This window comes from Rhinatrema bivittatum, chromosome 3 (genome assembly GCF_901001135.1).
Source record: "Rhinatrema bivittatum chromosome 3, aRhiBiv1.1, whole genome shotgun sequence".
Classification (NCBI taxonomy): Eukaryota; Metazoa; Chordata; class Amphibia; order Gymnophiona; family Rhinatrematidae; genus Rhinatrema; species Rhinatrema bivittatum.
In genome coordinates this window covers 397,355,302-397,382,529 of record NC_042617.1, presented here as the reverse complement: position 1 = coordinate 397,382,529, position 27,228 = coordinate 397,355,302, and the positions used below count along the sequence as shown (strand labels likewise).

Below are 27,228 nucleotides of genomic sequence, written 5' to 3'. Positions count from 1 at the left end.
TGATGGCGCTGTTCGCACATCCTCAAAAATGTCCTTGTGCTATAATACATATATTTATATAAAATACTTGCCCCTCTTTTTGAAAGAGGGTTTTAGCTAGCACGAGTCTTAACAACAGCCACAGTACATAGAACGTTGTAAGGGATCTTGTTTCTCATGCTTGCAGAATTCTACTTGCATTCTTATTTTATTTCGTTTACTACAGGCCAAATGACATAGGATGAAGGCTGTTCGTAATTTACTGATTTATATATTTTCCACCTATCTGCTGGTTATGTTTGGATTTAATGCAGCCCAGGACTTTTGGTGTTCAACGCTGGTGAAAGGCGTCATTTATGGATCGTATTCTGTAAGCGAAATGTTTCCCAAAAACTTTACAAACTGCACTTGGACGCTGGAAAATCCAGATCCAACCAAATATAGCATCTACCTGAAATTTTCCAAAAAGGACTTCAGCTGCTCCAACTTTTCACTTTTGGCTTATCAGTTCGATCATTTTTCTCATGAAAAAATCCAGGATCTTCTGCGAAACAACCATTCTATCATGCAAATCTGCGATTCAAAGAATGCTTTTATATTTGTACAGTATGATAAAAATTTCATTCAGCTCCGCCGGATATATCCCACCGATTTCCCAGGATTACACAAGCGGGAAGACGACCAGCGATCCTTCCTGGAATTTTTGGTGTTGAATAAGGTGAGCCCCAGCCAGTTTGGTTGCCACGTTTTGTGCACTTGGCTGGAGAACTGCTTAAGAAGCGAGGACGGGAGGACGGAGCCCTGCGGGATCGTGTACACCAAGTGCACCTGCCCGCAGCATTTGGGGGAGTGGGGCTCCGACGACCAGGCACTGGTCCTCAACAATGTGGTCTTGCCCCTCAACGAGCAGACAGAAGGTTGCCTAACGCAGGAGCTGCAAACCACCCAGATCTGCAACCTGTCTCGGGAGGCCCGCCGGCCGCATAAAGAAGGTAAGCGCTCTCTAGGCACCTCCCTTTTCCGTTCCTGGCATCGTGGAGTGCACCTGGGCCGATGCGGGCACAGCTCGGGCAGCCAGGAAAAGGCTGCATGTCTTACAGGGAGAAGAGCGCCACCTGCAGGCAGTGGAAAAAAAAGGGCAGGGCACGGCTGGGCTGGGGGGGGGGAGACTTGGGCTTCCTTTGCTGCTTCTGCGCTCAGATCCTAACATAAGTGAGAGAGAGAGGAATGAGAGGGGGGTGGTATCACTCATGTGAAAGAGACAACCGAGAATACGAAAGAGCACACACACACACACACACACACACACACAGAGTAAAACCAGAAAGAAATCCCGCCCCTTCTCGGTAATGAGAAGCACGGGATCGTAAAAAGTTTGCATTAACAGGTATTGCTAACCACTGGCGTAAGGCTGGATTGTTTTGCTAGGAATTCTGCTCACTTCCAGACCTCGCCAGAACATACAGTGACCACTAGTGACGGTAGAGAACGGCTCATTTAGCATATTCCCGGCTGGGCTGGAGTTAGTCCCGCTTGTTTAGGTAAAGTATCACGCCCCGCCCTTCCATCACAAGTCGTCCTATCGCAACCTGGGAGTGAAGGCGGGGTTGATGACGTCACCTCGATTGAGTATTGGTAGTGCTGCTGGGCCTAAACTTCCAGGCAGGAAAATAGTTTCTGCCAATAAATGAGAAAGGCAGTGTTAGAAAGGGGGGGGGGGGGTTAATGCCTTCCTTATTGACTGCTAACTTTCTACATCACATCATCTTTTTTTAATCGGTGTAAACATGTCCTAATTTGTTACCTGGTGATTGTGAGCAAACAAGTGCTTTGAACATAAAGCAGTATGAACTTATATTGATTAGATATTCTCTTGAATCCATTTGCCATTAGTTTTTGAACATTCTCAACTGGTATTCTTTCTTTCTTTTTTTTTTTATTTGTTATTCTAATTCACTTCATAATCTGCAATTAGAACTTTCCAATTAACTAACTGACTAAATAGAATAATTTTTAGAGATAAAGATAAAATATATTAGTCAAAAATCACTAATTAAGAAATAAGGATGAGCTGCCAAATGATCAGCGATGCTAAATGGGACTAGAGCAGCAACCTTCTAGTCTAAGGATGAGGGAGGCTTGCAAATACTGCAGTCCACTCTTTGAAAGAAGAATTTTCCATTGTTGTGTTCTTTTAAAGCTGCTGAACTACTCGTTTAATATTTGCTCACTGAAAAAGAAAATGGCCTGGAGTAAAGTTTCCATTCTCAGTCTAATACAGTAGAACAGAGCCTGCATTATGAACGGATTTCTCAGATTGATAAGGAGCAAGGTTAAGGGAAAAAAAAGTGCCAATTTATGCTACTGCAATTCATCTTCCTGGATAACAGGTAAACATCATAACCCTAGGAGGGAGCTCTCTTAAAGTCATAATGAAATGAAGACAAAAATGCTTGATATTTTCTAGTGGTGAGCACTTTCCTAAACTGCAGCTCTGAATGAGAAAAACAAAATCATTTTAAATTCCTTCTTTTTTTTTTTTTTCATTCCTGTAAAAGTCCCTGAGAAACACTTGCAACTGCAGGGATGGTATTTAACAGCATTTAGCACTAATTAGTGTCCCTCAGAATAAGTAGCTAAAAATGGAATGTTCAAAACTCACTAATAAGACAATTAACCACCGGCAGAACATCCTTCAGATTCCACATAGAGACAAGAGGAGTATTAGAATGCTCTCTTAGAAATTATCTCGATCTAACCACCACCACTGTGGTAAAAACAGAGCCTTTTCTATTTTGTTTTCACACTTTTAAGTCTTGGTCAATAAAGATCTTTTTCCATAGGCACAAAGTGGGGAAAAATACTTTTTTTGAGTAAAGTCCACAATTTTTTTTTTCCAGTACATTTCTACTGTGCTGCACTCACAGCAGAAATGATTTGTAAAGAGTTTGCCATTCCCCTTTACAAGGTGTACCTTGCGATCACTGTATGATTTATAGGAATTGTAATGAACTGTCATTGTTTTCTGATGAATCATGCAAGTAAAAGAGTTGACTGAAATTAGAAGTTTAATCCGAGGGCCCTTTATTCCACCTGGAATAAACACGCAGAGTATAAACTAGAAACACTTCATAAAAACTGCACTGATTGCTTTCTTGTCATCAACAGCTTTATGATCCCCCCTGCAAGTTTGCCTTTGTGACAAACGGGAATAAATACAGCTTAAGTTACTGAAACATATTTTAGGCATTGATATATAATTTCTAAGTACAGAACTATTTTACCTAAAGAAGCTTTTTTCTTTATTTTAAAAGACTGACTTATGGATCAGATATCAGTGTACACAGATTGTAAAATACGTGCCAAATAATTGTCTCAGTAAGTAAATACTCATTAGGATTAATTTATAGGCTCTACATTTATCATATTAGGCATCCACTTTTATTTGCATATGACATGGGAGGAAACTAGATGTATAATGTTACAGTAACAGTCTGCTTGAAATGCAACACTTAAATCATGCTTATTCTCCCAAAAAGTGATTTGTGAATATATGTGCTAAACTCTAAGAAGAAACTGCGATGATATGTATTAAAAATAATGTTTATGTTCATGTCTTCATGGGGGAGCAAACCCACATTTCAGAGTTTCTGAACATAATTTAAAAAACAAACACCTTACACTACTTATTATCTCATTTTGTTTTTTAATATACAGCTACTTCTATTAAACTGGAAACAGGCTATATATTTTTTATATCCCTGCCTTAATATTCTGGTGCTGTTTTTAGATGCACTCAGTTTTAAAATGACAGTGCTGTTTACATGCAGGATTATATAACATCCCATTTAGCTCTTTTTTATATGTTTGCTATTTTATAGGTTTGTTTTTCTGAACAAAAAGTGGAATCATTTGATAAGTTTGGCACATAAGCTCATACATAAAACCAATAAGTGTTTTTGAGCTTTCAAATTATATTATTTTAGAGTGTCAAACCTTGGCTTACTGAATCAAAGCTTTCGCCATGGTTATTATATTTTCTAAGTTGTACAAGAAACACAGGAAAGGTCAGTACAGAAGTGTACTGTTGTATTATTTTCAAGGAGATTCTTTTCCTGACCCTTAAAACAGAGTAAAAGTCTTTGGGCCTTATTCAGTCATGTTTTTTCCCATTAGCATAGAGTGGGAAAAGCTTTTTTTAAAAAATATTAATAATAATAATAATAATAATAATGGCCTCCATTGCACATTGCAGTCCATTCCAGATATGATGGCACCTAGCGATATAATTGCTGCATTAATTTAAGGCTTAGTGAGAAGCTAGTCTGGAATTCACAAAATCACATGTGACTGTTGGCAACAACTGCAGTAAGGCATTTGAAAAAAAGACATAGAGATATCAGTTTCAGTAACATACAAGAAATTCAGGCTTTATTATTTTTAACAATTACAAAAAATTGAAAATCTGAATTGTCATGTTCATGTCTTTTTCCCTTGGACTACTTTACTGTCTCATTAAATTCCTATCAGAAGAAAACAAGCTGTCAAATATGTGGTTTTAAACAGCATGGTTGTAACCTGTGGTAAAGTTTGCAAGGAATTTTAACAAACAAGTCTTTTAGAGCTTTCAAGCAACATAGAAAAAGTATTTAGAAGGCTTCTAGTGTGGAGGAGGTGTAGAAAGTGCATTTATTTATGGATTTGTTTTTTAAATTCCAGACTTGGACATGACCTGACCATGCAGATGAAAACAGAAAATGCACATGGATTTTTGTGATTGTGCGATAGCAAAACATGTCTTCTTTATCATATTTCAGAAAGGTTATCACACTTATGAAACATTCAGATAACTAATGGTTTTTAGTGCTACAGAGTCTAAATTATAAAAAAAGCAATCACAGTTTCAGCTAAGATGATCATATGTGTGAACGAGAAATCAAACAGGGTTTAGCTTACTCCTGCTATTTTTGGCTGTCTCTTGGAGAATAGTGTCTGATTATTGGATTTTGCCAAATAACTGTCAGAAACTAGTTTATCTGAGAGATACAGTATTTGAGGATATTTGGAGTAGAAAATAATTGTTCAGCATGACCAACAACAAGAAATTTGGGGCTTAGGGGACATGGATGCGCAGGGCCGCAAGCTGGCTGCACAGGGGTTAATCAGCAGCTACCTATATGGTCTTTATTCACCACCACGAGGCTTCCTCTCCAAATAGATTTGCTCTTGCCTTGGTTAGGATTAACCTTTTGTGCCTCTCTATTTGTGGTGTATCTCCCATTGTTTTCTGTAGGCAGGGAAATTTCATTTTTATTTTATTTTTCTTCATGGAACATCATGGCCTTGGCTATGCTACCTTGGTTCCTATTTTATTGGCCTGGAACATGAAAGAAGTATCAGGGATGAGGTTTTAAATGGTTCTGTCTCAGAGCACTTTCTCACTGCTTTTGAGGTGAGTACCTCTGCAACTGCCAGAGATCACGGCCTTCTTCATTTTACAAGAGGCTGGATTCACCTTTTCAGCTACATATGCATACCAACACACTCACTAGCCATTCTGATCCTTCCCTATTGTGTACGCCTCATGCTGGCATGCTTTCTCACATAGACATTATGTTTACACTGTACACATATGTCCATATGTCTACACTCATGCACAGCAATCTTTACGCACCGATACCTCAAAGCCTTATGCAGAAAAGACACAGAACACAAAGGTTCCAAAATAATAAAAAAAATATATTTAAAAATCTTAAACTTTTGATGTATTCTACCCTTTTATAGGAAGGGTAGTTGAGTTCCTGGCAGATCTTTGGGAGTGGGGGGAAGAGGGGGAAGGTGGTAGGCCTCCGCTGGCCTATACAGTTCTGCTTTCCCTTGAAAGAGAAGAACAGATCCTATTACCCAGAGAGGGCTGGCTATTCTTGTAGGTTCTCTGTGTTAGAAGTAATTCTGAGCCCCTCTTTCAATTGTGTGAGCCAAACATGGTGACGCCAGTTACCACTTTTACTCTGACTAGGGAGGCTAAGGTCACATAGACACAGGGCCACATGTAACAACAGGTGGCACAATACAAGATAGCCTGACCCTGCAAACACTCAAAATGGAAAAGTGAAAGTGCAATGGCAAGAGTTAGTGGAAGGGAAGGCGGCATATTTAATTACATCTTTAAGAAAAAAAAAGGGGGGGGGGGGGATATTTCTTTAGCAAGTCTAAATCATAGGGCATACACCCATTCATTGGATGCCTGGACTGGAGGATTCAAGCCCTTCAGAGGGTCTGCTGAGTGTTTTGTTCAGATAAGGGGCAGAAAGGAAAAGCAAGGAAGTAACATTCCAGAGGAAGACAATTGTGCATATTTATTTAAAGCATTTCTATTCTGCTTTTAGCACTTTTATGCTCCAACATGGATTGTGGCATACATACCTACAGTATAACATCAAAACACATAAGACAGACTCCACACTAAAAAGGATATCTAGACGATTAATTACTTAGCACCAGTGGGTTGTACTAGTATTGAACCTTTAGGGGGTATAACTGGTATATGCCTCCATAAACAGATGGGCTTTCAGTTGCTCCCTAAAAACAGATAGATAGATAGATAGATAGATAGATAGATAGATAGATAGATAGATAGATAGATAGAGCAGTGATTTCTCTCAGCTCCAAATGTAGACAGTTTCATAGTGTTGGGCCGGCTATTGAGAAAGGCTGAGTATGAGCTGTCTGAAGTTTTACTTGAGTTACCGAAGGAATCACTACTTGATGGCTATTAGTAAAGCGAAGATTAAAGAACAGTCTGAATACTTTAATTGCCTGTTTAAAATGTTCTGGTCCTTTTTCATGCACTGCTCTAATAAAAACTAGAATTGAAAATGTAAATGTAATCCTCACTTCAACTGGCAACCAGTGCAGAGTGAGAAGATAGAATACCCAGAAAAAAAGAAGAAATACAAAGAAAGGAAAAAAAAAATAACCTGTTGCAGTCTGTGAACATTGAAAAAAACATGTGCCTTTCCTTTACATGCAAGAAGGAGCCATAATCAAATCTGAAAAATGAACTGCTGCCACAACACAGCACACCCCCCACACACATAAGTGGCACACAGAAATAAAATGCCTGAACCTCAAACCTGTCAGATCAGCAAGCCAGGCAAATACAGATATCTTGAGAAACAATGCTTTCAGGCATACAAGCAGTCATGCTGGACAACAAGAGACACCGAAAAAGAAAAACAAATGGAGTGGCTGTGCTTTATCAGCCATAGTAGTTCTCTAGCTCTTTGTAACCTTCAGGGATTTCTGGGATCCATTTTAGCACCCAAAATATACATGAACCGATCCTTCTCAAATCTGGGAGGAGGGGTGCACTTCTCTGATCACCAGATCAGGAGCAGAATCATGACAACGTCCGGGTAGGTCTAAAAATCATTGAGAAGATAGTGTAGTATGTGCACAGTTTAACTACAAATGAACTATTGCTGGTCACTCTCACCCCACACTGGATCCATCAACATCATGTGAACACCTGACAAGTCGCACACACAATTATAGAGGAGAAGATATTGGAAATGTATTAGGGCTAATTTTAAGATTTAATAGCAATACCCCTGGTAGTCCCAAGATAGGTTTGAGAGGATCAGTTAGAAAAAGAGGGAATGACAACAAATATGGCAGTGTCTGGGATGCTGGCCAGCTCTCTGGCCATTTTGGCTCTCAGTCAGACCATGAATATGTTCACATGATAACAACCTATTTATAGTATCCACTGTCCAGTACCAGTGCTAAGGTTGGCATTATATCATTTAAAAGGGTTATGGACCTGGTTTGTTAAGCATTATTTTTTTCCCATAGACACAGAAAAGGAAAAAGCCTTAGTAATCCAGGCTCTATGCTCCATTGCCAGGGTCAAAAAAGCTCTTTTGGCTCTTTGTGACAATGTCTAGATGCCTTTTAAAAAGGAGCAGACAGAATGACAGGTAGCACTCACTCAGGTATCTTCAGATGTGTTCACTGCTTTTTCATGGTGTAATTATGTATATGAATGAATGATATCAGGTATACCTGTACAGAGCAGTAAATGTAGAAGGGGATGAGTGGTTATTCCTATCTAGCAGGTCTCTTTCACTTGGGGGCAGGGGCGGGTGGGGTGAAATAGATAGGCTAAACGATATCCAAGGTTCCTTGTAACAATGGCATCTGTGAAGGCTTAAACTGAGGATGCTCTGTGTGGAGTCCTGCAGGTTAGGTGGTAAAGAGAGAGTCCTTATGTGTTGCAGATACTGTAACACTCCAATGTCCTTTGTCCCTAGCCTTCTTGTCCTATATTGAGATGTTGTAGTATATGAAGATATGTGATGTCATTACAATAATGCAGATATTGAGTATTGTGCAGATATTTGTCAGGGTATATCCAAAGCTGTATATAGATTGTCAATTGCTGAAGGAGAGCAAATATTGCTTAGATAGGGATTTAAGTCCATAAATCACCAAGCACACCAAAGCACTCTATGTATAGTTCCACACCAAAAATGAGTGCTAAGATAGAGTTTGTACAGTCCCAAAAAACTCAGAACAATTTAAATGTCCAAAAGTAATATTTATTCAAAACGGCAACTCCACTGTATAAATAAGATCATGCTTTAAGCAAGGAGGTCCCCCGACACGGACCCGTGTTTCGCCAGGGGCTGCATCGGGGGGGACACACACAATATTTTGGAATAATCAAATTGCAGGTCATATACACGCGCTCCCTGTTACGTGTATATGACCTGCAATTTGATTATTCCAAAATATTGTGTGTGTCCCCCCCGATGCAGCCCCTGGCGAAACACGGGTCCGTGTCGGGGGACCTCCTTGCTTAAAGCATGATCTTATTTATACAGTGGAGTTGCCGTTTTGAATAAATATTACTTTTGGACATTTAAATTGTTCTGAGTTTTTTGGGACTGTACAAACTCTATCTTAGCACTTAGATAGGGATTTGACATACACTGACCTTGTATGTTAGCTGTTGTTAATGGTTGGTAACTTAACAGGCAACATTATAGACGTGTTTTTTCTGTATGTGTGTGTTATACCATGCCCCATTATCATCTATACTATAGAACTATTTTGAATAAATATTTCAGGGAATATGCAAATTAGACAGGAATGTGATTGAAGGTTAATCATTTTTTTATTATTTGCCCTCAATTTGTGTAAACATCATTCAACGAGTATCTTCCTGTGCTCTTTTTTATAGGCAAGCGGTTCTCAGCCCAGCCCTCAGGACACAACAAACAATGGAAGCAGTACATTTAAATGTATCTCATGCATATTCATTGTGACTATCCTGAAAACAAGATTGACTGGGTGTGTCCTGAGAACTGGGTTGAGACCCCTGCTATAGGTGATCAATGTCATCAGAGCAACTTTGCATGTCCAAAAAGGGATATTGAAGGCTACATACATTGTATTGATGCCATTAATGCTTTCAGTGGCTCAGAGCCTGCCCGACCCCAAATCCCTTATTGTATGTGTACTATGTTTTATTTATTTATTGAAAATGTATATTCATTATCTTATCTAAGTGGCTAACTCATGTTCACTGAATAAAAACATAAAACAAACTCATATTAGAATACAAAATAAAACAGCATTTTTACATTAAGTGAAAAATTAGCTCACTATCAGAGTCATTTTTCAAAATGTGATGGGCCATTATCGTGAGCGTTAGGGCCTAATTGCATGCGATACTGTCCTAACACACGCAATAATGACAGCATCGCAATGTTAAAATTAAAATGAGGGAAAGGGGAGGGGTTAGGGTGGAGTTTGGGAGGGGTTAACAAAATTTTGGGCCCGGTAGCTCTTCATTCCGCTATATTTATGAATGAAAAATCTAGGCCTAAATCTTATTTCAAATGGCAGCTGAGCAGATGATAATAGGCCCTTTTGCTGCTATTTGGCCTCACAAGGTCAACTTTTCATATTCAGAATAAAGTATTGTGATTACCGTATTAGTCCACTTGAATGTATAGAAATAAGGGTCAAAAAATAGGTTGTAAGTGGTGCCTTTTTTAGAGAACTAATTTAATACATCTGTGACTAACTTTCAAAAGCTTCTCTCCCTTCATCAGGCAAGTGAAGAACAAGAGTAGTTAGCCCAGTAGTAAGGCATTACATATAATCTGTATGCTGACCCTTATTTCTAATATTTAGAATATAATTCAGAATATTCAACTGAACTTCTCAAATTGCTATTGATTACTGTGAGCCCACTGAATTTATGCTGGAGCAGAATGCTTGTCAGCAAGTAAAGAAATATGCCAATTCATAGTGTGACTTAGCCCATAAAGAAAGCCCCTGACTTAACAGATCGTATTATAAAACGGTGGAGCCTCAACCACCCACAGCTGACTTTTAGTGCTTGGGTTTGTTGCCACCTAAAAGAGCTTAAGGTAAAAAGAAGAAAAGGCGACTGAGAGGAAGGCAATCATTGGTTTACCAATCCATATCTGCCACAGTTGTGACTGTGGTGTCAGGTGAGGGGTCAGCAGCAAGCCACAGACTGTGCTCAGTTTTGTGCGGCATTCCACTCTTTCGCCCACAGTTAGATGGGGAAGTGTTGTTTTATTTATTTTTTTTTTTTTTTTTGGGGGGGGGAGAGATTTTCTAGGAGTGGGGTTTTGTCCCAGCATGTGGGAATTTATTGCATCCCAAACCCTAAATGTTGTCATAAGGTTGAGAGACGTATTCCGCTGTTAAGCTAGCTCCAGAGAATTCAGAATTGTATGAGTTGTATAGCCAAGGAAAAATGGAAATGGGGTTCTTTGGACCGGTACAGGTTATGTGGTATGGATGGAGATGATTTTCTGGATGCGTGGCACCTCATTATGGCTAGATCAGCACCAATTCATTGAGGTGGCTGAGTGCAGCATCAGAGCCATTATTTTAAGTTTAGTTTAGCTTGCTGGGCAGACTGGATGGACCGATTGATCTTCTTCTGCAGTCGTTTCTATGTTTCTATGTTTCGTTTCTATGTAGTTACCCTCATTTCTATTAGTTCAAGCTAGCAGTCATAATTTGGGGAATTAGTAAGAGAGTTGCTTGGGAGTTGGAGGAATTGTGGTGCTGATATTCATGATATGTATTATACTGCTTTAAATTTTAATGTTTTCTTAATGAATAAAGCTAAGTCCCTATTTTCCACTATCCAGGTTTCTTTGGTTAAATGTGTCTGTGCCAGTGGGAAGTGGGTGTGACTTCTAATATTAGTATTTCTGTATTATTCAGCCTCATTGCAACAATACTGTACCTTTGGTTACTGATCATGAATTGCAAATTCTAACAAAAAAGGATATTTTATGTACATTTTTATTCAAGTCATGATGTCTGATGTCAGATATCCTTTGAATTAAATACTCTATAAAATAATAGCCTGTCTCATTTTAATAAACAATGTAGTGTCTTTTATTCCAAAGCATATTTCCTGCCTTGCAACAATTTAAATTTACTAACTCAATGAATATTTAGGAAAACATGTGATCAAGGAGCATACTTGTTGCAATTTTAATTTCCATATATAACAGGTTTAGGTACAGGACAATGTAGTGACAAGGAGTGTTCACTTACCCTGTTATTGTGACTCCTTCCTTCCTTTCTGCTGTCTCATTTTATCACATATTTCCTTCCTAACCTACTGCATATTTAATTGTTTGAATCTGGCTGAAGTTTATGAAATTCAACTTACTGCTGCTGCAGCACTGATGATTTTTCTTTCAAATTATTGTAGCCTTAAATAATTGCAGATCTATGCTTTGCCTTATGAATGAGAGCAAAGGATGTGAGATTTACAGTATATAATGTATGTCTTGCATCTTTGTAATCAAATATGGAAGATCAGAAAACACAAAGAGTAGCTCCTCTTGGGTAGGAATGAGGTTGCTACTGGTTTATTTCTATAGGCTAGTATGCACTACTGCAGTGTATTTAATTACAGATGTGAAAAGGAAAATTTAACAACAGTGTTATTGATAAAAGTTAATCATAGAGAAAGGATTATTGACTCATTCAACATTGCTAAGTGTGGAAACAATGATATTCCTTTCTCTTTACCTGCAAGTTTATTAGCCTTGTGCTCTAACCACTTAACTACATCATCAGTCAATAAGTGATTATTTTGATGCTTTAAATTTGTAAGGAATGTCCTTTGGAAGGCATACCATAAAGTGACTATGACTGGTTAATATTATGAAAGATATATTTACTGGTTAATATCTTATACATTAAAAAATAGTTGAAGAGATGACATAAACTTTTATATCCTGTATATTTTTCAAAATGTGCCAAAAACAAATATGAATTGCAATATTTGCTTTGTAATAGAAAAACATTGGTTCTTCGGAGAAAATAGGACGTTTCAGAGAGACCAAATCTTAGAAAATGAATGTCAGTCAATAACCCATATTGGAGTCCATATTTTCAAATGTTGATTTTACTGGCAGTCCATATTTCTACATCTCAACTAGCAACACAATTTGCGGCTTCCTGACATATTCCAAGTCTACCCTAGCATATGACATCCCCTACATCTTTGCCTGATACCATTCCCTTGTTCCACAACAACCACATCAACAATAATTGTGAAAATTAAAACATTTCTATAGAAAATACATGGCTGCAGCACTAACAGAATTTCAAAATTAGCAAATTTGTATAAAAAATAATATAACATAACAATATAAAATCAATCCAAGAACATAAGAACATAAGAAATTGACATGCTGGGTCAGACCAAGGGTCCATCAAGCCCAGCATCCTGTTTCCAACAGAGAACAAACCAGGCCACAAGAACCTGGCAAAGCTTTGTAATATAGCAACTGACACCTAAACCTGAACACTGGGAGATGCACAACAAGATCCTTAATATTCTCATTTTAATTTGAGGTCTGCAGAGAACTTAGTAACATTTGTCTGCTGTAGGGGTATGATAAATCACAGAGTGTGGAACTTATGTAGATGATACAAATGGATTTAATTTTGATCTCAAACTTGTCCCCTAGCACGTGTATAATCTGGTCCCAAGTCATGTCCAGGCATGAATGGTGTGGAATGGTTCCTCTTCGAACAGTGGATAAAATTAAAAGAAAGAACATTTACAATTGGATAAAAATGTTTGTATCTAGTGCTGGTCTATGAATAATTGCCCATGAGTTGATCGGGGTGGACTGCTTTGGGTTGTACAGGCCTCAACATGGCTCATCTTTCTAACATCGAGATAGACATTTTTAATAATTGTATGCAGGATGCTATTGAATAACTCATGCTTATTCATGGCCATAGAAGTAGCTTGTGGTGGTAGGGAGTTTCCAGAAAATGAAGAGTCATTGTCAGAGTCTGTGGTCATTGTGTACACTTGGATGGGATAAATGGCTGAAACAAGTTGTACAATTTAAGGGTGTTGTGACTGGTGTCTTCCTGGAAGGCTTCTTTTGGACTGTCACCAGCAGAAAGGTTGTGTATATTCTTTGGTACATAGTAAGGGCTTGTACTGCTGAGATTGTTCCATATCCCTTCCTCCCCAATGAGTAAAAGACAGAATTGTGAGGAGGTGTCCATCTATCCTATGGTGGTGACTGTGCTTACTCTTGATAGAGATAGAATGATGAGTCAAGGGGAGTGGATCTGATAGCTACTCCTCTTCTTTGCATCATTCAAATTGTGCTTCTGTGGCCTATCCCTCCAGCAGACAAGTATGATTGGGTTCCATACAGATGTAATAGCAATAATGAGAATCCTGAGGATATTGGCAAGTATGCCTTCTATATCTGCCAGGTCATTGCCCCTGAGATGGAGAACTATCACCCAGGAGAAAGAATGTGATTTCATGTACAGCAAAAATATTGTTGTCAGCTGATTCCACATCATTCCATGAATTCCTGACCATTATGATACTAGATGAAGATGCTCACTTGCAAGTGATTGCCAAGAAATCAAGTGTGCCCACAATACAAATGATATGTGCTGCTGTGGAGGTGCTTGAGAGAATTATGAAGGAAAAGATGAATGTGGGGGCACAATCTTGCATTTTTTAAATAGTTTTATTAAATTTTTGAACAACACCATATACAAGCAAAATCAACACAGTCTCCAAATTATATAGTGTCAACTTTTACAAGTTGCTCCTTCACCCACCACCATAGTCCTTCACTCCTCCCCACCATCCCCATCATTTCAAACCTTATTCCAATTTCTCAAATTTTTTCCAAGCTCCCTGAAAAGTTGGACAATTATTTATTCATTTTACATTTAGCTTTCCATTTGATACACAGCCCAAAACCATTTCTATAATGAAAGAATAGTGGGAGCAAAAATGATTTCCCAATGTGATATATGATAAGTATTTACATATTCATTTTACTGTAACTTTTTCTTATATATATATGAAATAGCTACAATAAAACATTAACTTCACAGGAGCATGTTTCAGCAGAAATGACTGTGACAGAGGTTACTTATCTAAACATAATAAATAGTTCAATCTGGGAATCCTGAAAAAATTACCATATGTGGATGTTAATTGTAGACATAAAACATTTCTACTGCATTATAAACAATTAGAATCCACATACAAAAGAATATAAACACTTGTTAAATACAAGATTAGAGAAATGAAGAAAAATTAAAATTTAAGACTACTTATAGCATATGGAATAATCCTCAATCCCATCTTTATATCATAGTAAATATGTACATATGATTGCCATTGTTATCAGGATGAACAGGCAATGTGAAAGCAATCATGATGCAGCTCTTGACAATGCTGCAGCTGTGATGACTGCTCTGTATTGGAGCAGCTGATCAGTGCAGATGCTGACTCTCATTTTAAATGTCCTATAAATAAGTCATTTCTTAATGTTAATGTATGGCTGAGATTTTACTAATCAAGCAAGAGACATTTATTTTGCATGTATTTGATAGAAGAAAACTTGCGTTCTGAAGGACATGCTCTCCTTCTTCCATCCCCCCACATTGGGGGTTATAAGGCAGGCCACAAAGCAGTGTTCATCATCTCAGAGGGACCCTATACCATATTCTGGGTGATGTGGCTGATTCACAACCTTTGACCTGGCTATGCACCAGGGCTTGACTGCTTTATGTTTTGTCTAAAAATCATCTAGATGTTAAAAATTCTGTATTGTTTCCTTTTTTTGCTATATATTTTAATTCACAAAAGCAAAGAAACCTCTCTAAAACTGAGATTGAAAGATAGAGTCTAGAACAAAGTTTTGATTGATAAGGCTCATATGTTTGTATAAAACTGATCTTCTCTATTGAAACTGCAGAGATGGCACATGATAAGGAAGTATGTGTGGTCCCGACAGCTAATATTCTATAACATCGGTGTACAGTGTCCATTTTTAAATTTAATTTACTTATCAAATATTTCTTATGCTGCAGGCTATTCATAGAATATGAAGACCACAGTGAGCACCTATAATTTAGTGGATGCTTTGGCCATTCATATTATTTTAATATTACAAATGAAAGAAACACATTCAAAATGAGCATGAATGAGAACAGTCTTATCTTCATTTACTGATATAAATTATGTAGACATAAAATTATCATACTATGAAGTATACCACATTTCAGGCATCCTTAGTCTATGTTTCTATCCATGTGATCAAACTCATTTATTGATCTCATTGTATATTTTGTTTACAATCAAGGCTTTGTAAGCTTGAAATGCTCAGTTTGTACTATACATTTAACCATTTTGGACTGAATTTATTTTACTGACATGAATATTAATTTTATTGGATTTTGATTTGATTTGATTTATTTTCAAGCTGTTTTTCAATTGACTATGTGTACGGGTGCCATAGGCAATGTGTTGTCTGGTACAATTTTCCAGCTGTATTGATTTATTCAAATACATTCTATAATGCTATTTTTTCTTTTGCATTTTATTTGATATACTACAAGCAGAATGCTTATAGTATATCAAATAAATTTGTTTCATCTGTAAGCTGCAGAAATAAGACAAAATTAGTGTGTGGTTATTATATATAAATACCCTAATGTCTAAATAATCTCATTCTGCATGTAGGGACCCTTTTTCCCCTAGTGATCAAAGGATATAAGATGGAGAGGAGGCTGTTGTGACCAGGTTCATTAGGAATGCTGAGCTTGCTGTGAAAGGAGTAGGAAACAAATCATTTGGCTCCTCATGCTCAGAAAAAGAGGTAGAAAAACTTTTGGAAGAAATCTCATCCTTTGGCTCTTTATCATTTCTGTAGAAAAGAGATGAAGTTTTGAAATTTTCTCCCAGTGTTGATGAACTATTCTTTTCATTCTTAGAGTTTGCAACTGAGATATTGAGTGAGGGTAAACATCCAACATAGGATCATGTGAGCAGTCTTTTCTAGAGATGTGCATTCATTTTTGCCGAATTAGACAATTTCAACAAAATTGTCTAATTCGGCATGGTTCAGGGGAAACAAAACCCAAAAATAATTTTTCTGAAATACCAGCAAAATTTGTATTTCAGGTTAGCATTAATTAGCACTAAAACATTAACGCGCACTAACAGGAGAGTTAGCACGCACTAACCTCGGAAGGGTGCGCACTAACCCAAAAATCGGGGTCCCATGAAAAAAAAATCCAAACTGCGGGAAAAATTAAGTTTCCCGCAGTTCACCGAAAATGAAGCCCAAAACAATTTTTTTAAACTATGCACATCTCGATTCTTTTCTACTAGAGTCTATGAGTAGTGAGATCTCCAGCAGGCCCAGCCTCTGTCCTCCATTCTTATCACCAGAGTGTACTTTGTAGATGAAGTCTTTGTCATAAGGAGAAAGACTGTCTATGGAATGTATTTTATAGGGGTGTGCATTCGTTTGCAACATATTGGAAGTCTGCAAAGTATAGAGCCATATTTGTTGTATTTGTTGCATCGCGAAACGTATTGCAATTTCCCACAAATACAACAAATATTTACTGAATTATTCGGCCATCTAAAGGAGCAAATTTAAACAAAACCCCCATCCTCCTGACCCCCCCGAGACTTGCCAAAACTCCCTGGTGATCCTGCAGGGGTCCGGGAGTCATCTATTGTACTCGCGCCGTCGGCTGCCGGTTTTCAAAATGGTGCCGATAGCCTTTGCCCTTACTATGTCACAGGGGCTACCGGTGCCATTGGTCGGCCCCTGTCACATGGTAGGATCAATGGATGGCTGGCACCATCTTGTGCTCTTACCATGTGACAGGGGCTGACCAATGGCACTGGTAGCCCCTGTGACATAGTAAGGACACAGGCTATCGGCGCCATTTTGAATACCGGCAGCCGACGGCATGAGTGCAGTAGATGGCTCCCGGACCCCCGCTGGACCAGCAGGGTGTTTTGGCAAGTTGGGGGGGGTCAGGAGGGTGGGGGGTTGTAGTTAATTAAATTTTAGCAGGGAAATTAATAAGAATGGAATGCATGAACAGATTGGGGGCCTCCCTTGCTGAATGCAACATATCTGCCCCCCAACAAATTTGAATATCGAATGTAATGTATGTGGTCCCTCTGCACATCCCTAGTATTTTACTTTTTGGAGTGTATTTTTCAAATTGGATTGTGATCGCTTTTTTTTTTTTGCAAAGTGTTATAAGTCAAAACATGTTTGTTTAGGAATCACAATATTTGGTGTTCTGTGTGGTGATTCAACAGAGCTAATAGTTGTATACATTCACTGGGAGGGCCTAACAGAGAATTCCCCCCCCCCCCCCCCCATCAAAGTGAATCTATAATGGATTTTAATTGTTTTGTGTGACCATATGCAGACAAGTGGTTACATACACATTTTTATTTCCTTATTCTTTCCTGAACATGGGACAACAAATCATGCACATGTATGGATTTGGGATATTTTTTAATGCGTCCCTCTTGAAAATAGCTCAGCCTCATCAAGATGAGGTCATTTTCAGTAGGCTTACTTGCCAGACTATGGGTGATCTTCATCCCAAGTTTGAAGATGATCCTGCAATTTATGGACAGTTATGCCTTCAGCTTCATGGAAAGACGGATGGAAGCATCATCTAAGAATTTTTCTGCCTCATGTTGAAAGTATTATTTGCTATGTTTAAGTGCCTGTATGATAAACATAGCATGGACAGTGATGATGTAGTAGTGAAAAACTATATAAGGGTCCTGATGGTGTAAAATATTGTATACATATATATATATATATTTTTTTTTTTATAGACATGCAAGTAGACCACTCCTGTGGCTCAGTGATAGAGCTGTGCACTGCCTTGTGGAAGGCCCCTGTTTCAATTCTCAGATTGTGTCTTATAAACTGGGTTGCCTGGGGCTGGGGATGCTACAAAGGTAACTTTCACAGCCCTGAGGGAAGGGGAGGGGTTGTCATTGTCAACGGTAAAGGTGACAGCTGGTCACTGGATTTAGAACCCATAAATCAGGGCTCCAGGAGTAATAACCAGATTAGGAACAATGGGAGGGTGGATCCATTAAAACAGGGGAAAAAGTCCATATGAAGTTGTCAATGAGGTCTGCTGGTGCCAGAATCCCAGCACTAGTTCTGAGTGAGCTGGAAGAAAAAGGAGCAATTACTGCTCCAAAAATAGAATAAATGAAATAAAGTATGTGCTAGTACAATTTTTAGAAATAAAGCCTTGCACAAACATGCAGGGTCATTCATCAAAATGCGTTATGGCATTAACGCATGTGATATCACGTCAATGCCATAATGCATGCTATAATCATGGTGCAAATGCAAACTGTTTGAAGGGGTGGGATTGGGGAGGGGGCTAATTAAAATGAGGGGCAATATTGCACAGTGTGATGGTATTACACATGCTATTGCACAGTTTTAATGCCAGAAATAACTACAATGTTTTTCCTGGTGTTATGCAATTTGTGTTAAAAATTGCATTAGGAGGGAGGGAGAGAGAAAGAGAGAGGGGGTGGGAGGCCTTCAAAGTATTCAACTATTTATATCACCATAGGAGGGCCATCTAATAGCTCGAGGTGAGGTGGTGGTAGTTTAGGTTTTAGGCACCAGTTTTACATGTAGAGTGAGTTGTACGAATAGCACAGTACACCTTAGTGAAGATTTGACATCATTTGGAGTGAGGAAAGTTTCATCAAGTTGAGATGGACTCTATAACAGGGTACTATCAAGCTAGGGCTAGAGAACATAGTAGAAATCTCAACTTGGTGAGACTTTCTTCACTCCAAATGACATCAAATCTTCATTGAGGTGTACAGTGCTGTTCGTACATCTCACTCTTCTTGTAAAACTGGTGCCTAAACCCTAAACCACCACCAATGATGATATAAATAGTTGACTACTGTGAAGGCCTTACAAAGAATCTCTGTCTCTCTCTCAGTTTCTCTCTCTCTTAAAAACTTTACCGTACCCTGCAATATAATTCTAAAATTACCATAAACACACACCTTTTTTTTTTTTTTTACCATGGGCATTATCTATAGTATTTTAATGAATCTAGGGGATGGTTAGAAGTTATTTTCATTGACTTAGTTTCAGAAAGTGCTAATAGAAACATAATATAATTATATACAGACATGTGCATGTATAGACAAGCTGAGCACACATACTACATTTTAGGAGGTGAATAGAAAACAAGATAGAAGCGAAAAATGTATTGCTTCTAGAAGCCTGCTAACCAAATCATAGAGTTTTCTCTCTTTCAGGAATGGGTTATATCAGGTTTTATCAGAGTGTGATAGCAGATTGATTACTTTGAGAAAACTCTTCATCAGCCAGTGACATTTTGCTATGATGTTGAATTCATCCATTGAACAATCTAACAAAAAGGCTCTCAACCCAACAATGTTTATCCTTCCTTGTCATTCATCCCGTCTCTCCTCCATTGGTGGTTGGTGTTTAGTGTATATTTATATACTTCAGAAGCTGCAGAACATTACAAACGGGTAATTGTTTTCATTTGTATGGTGTTGCTCCTGAGAGTCAGAAATGGCAGCACAGTTTAGCATTGGTAATAAACTGTCAAATCTTACATGAATTGATTTATGAGTCAATTAGAAACAGTTATAATGTTTTCTTCTTTTGATAGTTTCTGTTTACTGCTTAATTGCTGTGTCTGCTCCTCCTGTCTCTCCCTCTTTATCTTTCATACAACCTCACAATATTGTATTCTACCTTCACCTGAGTTTTACAAATTTCCTTCTTCCTGGCCTTCAAGGCATAATGCTACACAGAATTTATTTCAATGAATGAGAATGATTTTCATCATTGGTCTTGCATTCTACTGAACAAGGCCTTGTGGTTTTTGCAGCCTCTATGAAAGATTCCCTTGTTTCCAAAAGCTTATGAACTATATTTATTTGAGAAAAATGAAGTCAGATTGAAAAACTGTACATTGATTAATGCTTGACTGACACATCACAACAGATCAATTCTTAGAAGCTTCTGAGCCAGTAAAACAGAGATTTGTCTAGTGTTCTTTACATGGCTGGATACATTCAAGAAGACATAGGTGTTAAACTGCTGCCTCTTCAGAGATCTTTGATTTATGATAAATGATCTTTATATTTCTCCATTTGAAGTATAAAGTGTCTTCCTGTTCAAAGCAGAATACAGATTCAGGAGATTATTAATAGGAATACAAAGATTTGTAAAACACTGTTTAAAATATGGATACTAAGTGCTCTACATTCTTTTCCGTGTACAAAAAAAAAATACTTTAAGAACTTTTGCTTATTTATTTGATCAGTGCATATTTATTGATCTTTCTATGAGGACACATTAAATGTTTTACCATATGCAACAGGAAACACTTTGAAAACAATGGGCAGTTGGTGACAGTGTAAATCAAATAAAAAACTGCATTTAGAAGAAACTAAGAAATCTATGCCCATATATATTTTTTAATGTTTTAGAATTGCATATGAGAAATAGTAATATTCACCCAGGAACAATAAAAAATATTACTCTTATGTTGTCATAAAAAAAAGTTAAGTTGTTCCACTGAAATTCCTCTGAATTCATGTTAGTTTTTAAAACTGTCATAAAATTGCATCACTTATAATTATATTCAGTTGGTTTATGTTTTATGCATGTATAGCATAAGCCCATATAGAGTAAGGTTCACTGGTGTACAACACATTAGGAAATGGAGTGAATCTCCATGGAACAAAGCTGAATATCCCCTGAGACAACACTGGTATGTTTTGTTTTTTCTTTTTGCAACATAATAAAAAATGCTGTAGGGCAAAAATCTTCAGAGATTCAACTATTTGAGTGGCTCAGGAATTTTGCAGATTAGTGTAATGTAGTGAGGCAATTGGTGACACTCTCCCAAACATGATTGTTCATGGAAGTTCAGCGTTACACTTTTGAAAAACACAAGCCTAAAAGCAACTTGTAAATCTATGTAGAGAACATTTGCTTTCATGTATATCATACTGAAAACATGGTATCAGAGAGAAATGTTATTCGGTTTGGAAATGTGGTTCGGGAATCTTAACAGCAGCAATTCAGCTATGCAAGCTTTAACTCTTCATGACTGATATAGGGAAAGTACTATATTTATGTTTGCCACTCATGCTGTTGAAGTGGTGCAAGGTTGCAGAGTACAGAATGGGATGTGTTTTCTTTTAAAGGTGTCTAAAGATGAGAGAATCCTGATCTTGAATTCTTACCCCATATTGTAATTACCATTACAATGAATAGGGGGTACTTTCAAAACCTTTTATGCACATGAAATCCACCTGAGACTGCATTTGGAATATTGTGTACAATTCTGTAGACCATGCCTTCAAAAGGATTTAAACTGGATGGAGCTGGTCCAGAGAGTGGTTACTAAATGGTCAATGGTCTTCATTCTAAAGCACATGGCGGCAGCCTTAAATATCTATTAATGAATACCCCAAAAAAATAGAGGGCTATAGGAGATATGATAGAGGTGTTTAAATACCTCCCCATTTAGGCCTCCCTCTTGAAGGTCTGGACTTTCCAGGGTGGTTTGCTTGGAACCGTTTAATAAGGTTCTTGTCAAGAATATTGGTGGAGGGTTCCCAAAAATTTTCCCTCTGGGCCGAAATCTTCCCAGGCTAGAAGGTATTCCCATTTGCGGACCCGCTTTCTAACGTCAAGAACCTATCGGACATGGTTTGTGGTCTCATCCTCGGTGGTCAGCTGTGGGACTTCAGGAATTTTTCAAGATGGTCAGGAGAGGACCATAGGTTTTAGAAGGGACACGTGGAAAGAATTATGTATCTTCAGGGAGGAAGGCAAACGGAGTTGATATGTCATAGGACCAAGCTGCTGGAGTACCGTGAAGGGATCAATACAATGTGGAGCCAGGTACATGGACAGTACCCTTAGGCGGATGTGCCGGGTGCTGAGTCACACCTTCTCTCCCTGTTGAAATTAGGAAGCCTGTGTTCGATGGTGATCCACAAATCTTTTAGCTGTCTGGGCCACCTCCCAAAGAATCTGCTGGGTTTGGATCCATAGTCCCTTGAGTTTCGCCACTGTCAATTGTGCTGCAGGAGATGGAATATACAGTGGAAGAGGCAAGGGAGGAATGGGTTGTTTCCCATAAATGATTTGAAAGGGGGAAGCCCTGGTGGCCGTACATGGGTGAGAGTTATGAGAAATCTCAGCCCAGGGAAGGAGACAGGCGCAGTCATCCTGGCGAGTGTTGACATACGATCTCAGAAATTGTTTCAGGGTGTGTTTGGTTCTTTTAGCCTGACCATTGGCTTGTGGATGGTAAGCGGTTGTGAAGTCTAAGGAGATACAAAATTTCTTGCAGAGGTTCTGCCAGTATCTGGCAGTGAACTGTGAGCCTTAGTCAGACGTGATATGCTGGGGCAAGCCATGGAGATGGAAAATATGTTGTGTAAATAACTGGGCCAGTTGAGGGGAAGATGGAAGACCTAGTAAGAGCGTGAAGTACGCCATTTTAGAAAAGCGGTCGACCACCACCCAGATCGCCATGTGACCCTTTGAGGTAGGGAGATCCACTATGAAATCCATAGAGATGTGGGTCCAGGGCTCTGTAGGGCCTGGTAGTGGCTGCCGTAAGCTCCAGGGATTCCCCACTGGAGTTTTTTGTTGGGCAAAGGTGGGGCAAGAGTCGACGTATGCACGGATATCTTTGTACATCTCAGGCCACCAGTAAAATTGCTGGAGAAGGTTCTGAGTCCGTGCACATCCAGGATGGCCGGCGACATTGGAATCATGTGCCCAGGCTAGAACCTTGCTGCAAAGTCTATTAGGAACTACTGTCTTACCCAGAGGGATGGTCTGTGTGGCAGAAAGGATGAAGCAGGCTGGGTCTGGCATGGGTTGAACAGGTTCCTCTTGATCCTCAGAGGAGAAGGAATGGGAGAGGACATCTGCTCCTATATTCTTACTGGCTGGTCGGTAGCAGAGTTCAGAATTGAAACTGGTAAAAAAGAGAGCCCACCGGGCTTGGCAGGGGTTCAGTCGCTGAGCTTGTTGCAGATGTACTAGATTCTTGTGGTCCGTGTACACTGAAATACAGTGCTGGGCCCCCTCCAGCCACTGGCGCCACTCTTCAAATGCGAGCCTGATGGCTAGAAGCTCTTTTCCACAAATTGAATAATATCACTCCATCAGAGAGAACTTCTTTCAAAAGAAGGAACAAGGGTGTAGAGTCCCCCCTGAGTCATGTTGGCTTAGAACAGCTCCTACTCCCTCGGAGGAAGCATCCACCTCCACAGTGAATGGAAGTCAGGGATCCGGGTGCCGGAGGCAGGGTTTCTGCAGGAAGGACCTCTTTAGGGACTGGAAGGCCACTTCCACTTCAACGGGCCATTTTTTAACATTAGACCCCTTATGGGTCAGAGCTGTAAGGGGTGTGGCCAGCATGGAGAAGTTTCAGATGAAACTGTGATAATAATTCTCAAAGCCGAGGAATTGTTGAAGAGCTCGCAGCCTGTTGGATTGGGGCCATTCCTGAATACACCTTAATTTAATCTGGTCCATCTGGAAGCCCCAGCTGAAATAATGTACCCTAGGAAGGGCAGGGACTCCTTTTCAAAAATGCATTTTTCCAGCTTGTCATAGAGATGATTCTCCCTCAAACGTTGGAGGACCTGACTAACATGTTGGCAATGGGCATGCAGGTAGCTGGAATAAATCAGAATATTATCGAGGTAGATGACCACACACTCATAAAGGAGGTCTCAGAATACTTTGTTTATAAGGTTTTGGAAGACAGCGGGTGCATTGGTAAGGCCGAACTGCATGACCATATATATATAATGGCCATCCCGTGTGTTGAAGGCCATCTTCCATTCGTCGCCATGTCATATCTGAATCAGGTTATAGGCCCCTCGGAAATCCAACTTTGAAAAAATCCTTGCTCCTTGAAGTCGGTCAAAGAGTTTGGATATTAGTGGAAGTGGGTACCGGTCCTTGATGGTGATGTCATTCAGACCACGGAAGTTGATAAAAGGACGCAAGGTCCTGTCATATTTGCTGACAAAGAAGAAACCGGCCATGGCTGGAGAGGTGGAATGTCGGATAAACCCCTTCTGGAGATTCTCCCGGATATAATCCGACATGGCGCGGGTCTCCGGGTTCGATAGCGGTTAGACTCTCCCGCAAGGAGTTGTAGAACTGGTGATCAAGTTGATTGTGCAGTCAACATCTCAGTGTGGTGGCAGGGTTTCAGCAGCCTTCTTAGAAAAAACATCTGCGAATTGGTTGTACTGAGGGGGCAGTCCTTCCAAGAGCAGGGTGTTGAAGCAGCAAGGAGAGCAGGAAATTCCTTTTAGACAGGTTCTTTGGCAGGTGGACACCGAGTGGTCAACTGTAGAGAAGCCCAGTCAAAATGGGGGTTATGCTGCTGAAGCCAAGGATGTCGATGACAACAGGGTGGATGGCCTTCGGGATTACATAGAAGGAGAGGTGTTCCGAGTGTCTTGGATCAATACAGCACTCTAGGGGTACCATTAGATGTGTGATCCTACCTGGGAGGGGTTCTCGGCAGATAGAGGAGAGAGACAGGGGTCTAGGGCATGGATGAGTAGGGATGAGCAACTGCACCACAATGCCCCGCATGATGAAGTTTCCTCCGGCCCCAGAGTCAACCAGATCTAACGTGGAGAATTCACATCCACCCAGGGAGAAGGTCACAGGCAGCATGAGCAGGGAAATTGGTGAGGTCAGGCCAAGAGTCACACTCACAGTAAGCCCTGGAGTTTACTGGACGAATTGTGCAGAGGGCGATGAGATGACCAGATCCTCCACAGTTGAGACAGAGGCCTGCCCTACGGTGCCTCTGCCATTCTTCAGGAGACAAAGGCCCCAGCCCAAGCTGAATGAGCTGTTCAACAGCTCCCTCTGTGGAGGGTGCTGCCCGTGATACAGGAGAGGATGGTCATGGAAGGCTGGGAGCCATCGTGCATCTTCTTTGGGCTTGCAGTTTGTGAGCCCTTTCTTGCAGGCAGCAATCAATCCTGCTCACTAACTCAATGAAAGAGTCTACTGAGAAAGGAAGTTTCTGAGCCGCCAACTTGTCCTTGATTTTCGCAGACAACTCATCTAGGAATATAGTCCGGAAGCAGTTCTCCTTCCAGTTGAGTTCTGAGGCTAAGGTCCTGAATTCTATCGTGTAGTCCGAGAGTAAATGTCCCCCTTGGCGGATATACAGGAGTTCGGTACCTGCAGCCTCCTGCCACCTGGGGTTCTCGAACACAGTCCGGAACAGCTCCAAGAAGCGGGGAAGATCCTCCAATACGGGGTCGGCACGTTCCCATAAAGGAGACACCCAGGCCAGGGCTTTGTCCTCCTGCAGGGATCAGATGTACATGGTCTTGGTTATGCTGTCTGGGAATAGTGAGGACTAGAGACAGAAGTGCATGCTGCACTGGTTAAAGAACCCCCGACACTGGCAGGGATCACCGGCATAATGTGGGGAGCGGGGGAGGGGGGGGCAGGTAGCGAGATAGCCTGATGAACGGGTAACTGCACCGTGAGAGGACTCGGTGCTGGTGGAGGAGCAGCGCCTGCAATGACCACCGAATCCAGGCAGACATTGAGACACTCAATGGAGGAAGCCAGCGTCTCCAAGACTAGTTATTGCTCCAAGATTTTCTGAGCCAAGCCCGAGACGGCTTGTAGAGTTGAAGCCTCCGCTGGATCCATGGCCTTGGCTTACTGTTGCAGCTAGGCAGGTGGTTCCCTTGCCCTAGGTGAAGTTGGCACTACCTGTGGAGGAAAGCCCCCCACAAGTCCCCACCATCAGAAGGCAAGGCCTGGATGAAGCAGAGACCCCGCTGGAGCTTCACCACTACCAGCCCTCATTCCTTTCAGGTTGAGCCCTTGGGTACCGGGGCCGGATGGACTTACAGAGATGAGGCCGGATGGATTCCAGGAGTGGGTCCAGGAGCTGGCATGAAGGCTCAAGTGAAGAGGCGGCAAGAACCGTATCAGGCAGCAGTACTCGAGGTAGTGTTACCAGGCGTGAGTCAGGACAGGCAGCAATTCTCGTAGTCGTGGTTTTGGGTGAGGGTCGAGGTAGACGGCAGTTCTCAAAGTTGTGGTTCCAGGCGTTATTTGGGACAGGTGGCAGTTCTTGTAGTCATGATGCAAAGCGAGGGTCAAAATCCGGAAGAAAGTCACACCGAACAGGAACACAGGCAAGGGCGAGATCCTCCGTGGAGGAACAGGATACAGGAGCTAGGAAGCCAGAAGCCAAGGCAAGGTCTGAGAGCCAGACCGTGCCTTAAATAGGAAAAGGAAGGGCAGGGCAAGGAGGAGGGGCCGCAGCAATTTCCTGCTGCGGTCCCTTTAAATCCTGAGCAGAGACACACGTGCGGGCCTAGAGAGGACCAGAGAGGGAGGGGCCTGTGTCGAAGTCAGCAGCACATCATAGAGGCCTGGGCGGACGGGCCTACCAGCACGCTTGGAGTGAGGACTGCGAGGGAGCACCCCGAGAGTGGCTGGCCACCGCCGCACGCATGCCAAAGCGGATGGAAGCCGCATCCCGGCAGAAGGGGGTGGCAGCCGGTTGCGGGGAGCCGCAGTCAAAGGCCATAACAAGAAATATTTTCTTATGTATCCCTGGAGACTCCCACCTTCTAACTTTATAATGATCAATTGTCCTTTAATTTCTTTTTCGATAGAAAATTGCAACTTCCCATTTCTTAATTGAATTAAGCAAACTTTTTGAATATTTTTGTATTATATCTCTCTTTCCTTCTTTCCTCCAGGTTGTACAATTTGAGTG

At 40.4% G+C, this 27,228-nt stretch overlaps 1 protein-coding gene across 1 annotated transcript in view; it reads left to right on the top strand.

Moving 5' to 3' along the window:
- The first annotated feature begins 220 nt into the window (after nucleotides 1-220).
- ADGRB3 (adhesion G protein-coupled receptor B3) overlaps nucleotides 221-27,228 on the top strand; it is a 1,794,610-nt gene continuing 1,767,602 nt past the window's right edge. The window contains exon 1 of the mRNA XM_029595665.1: nucleotides 221-971. Within this exon, the coding sequence (XP_029451525.1) occupies nucleotides 221-971 (751 nt within the window). The remainder of the gene's footprint in view (nucleotides 972-27,228) is intronic.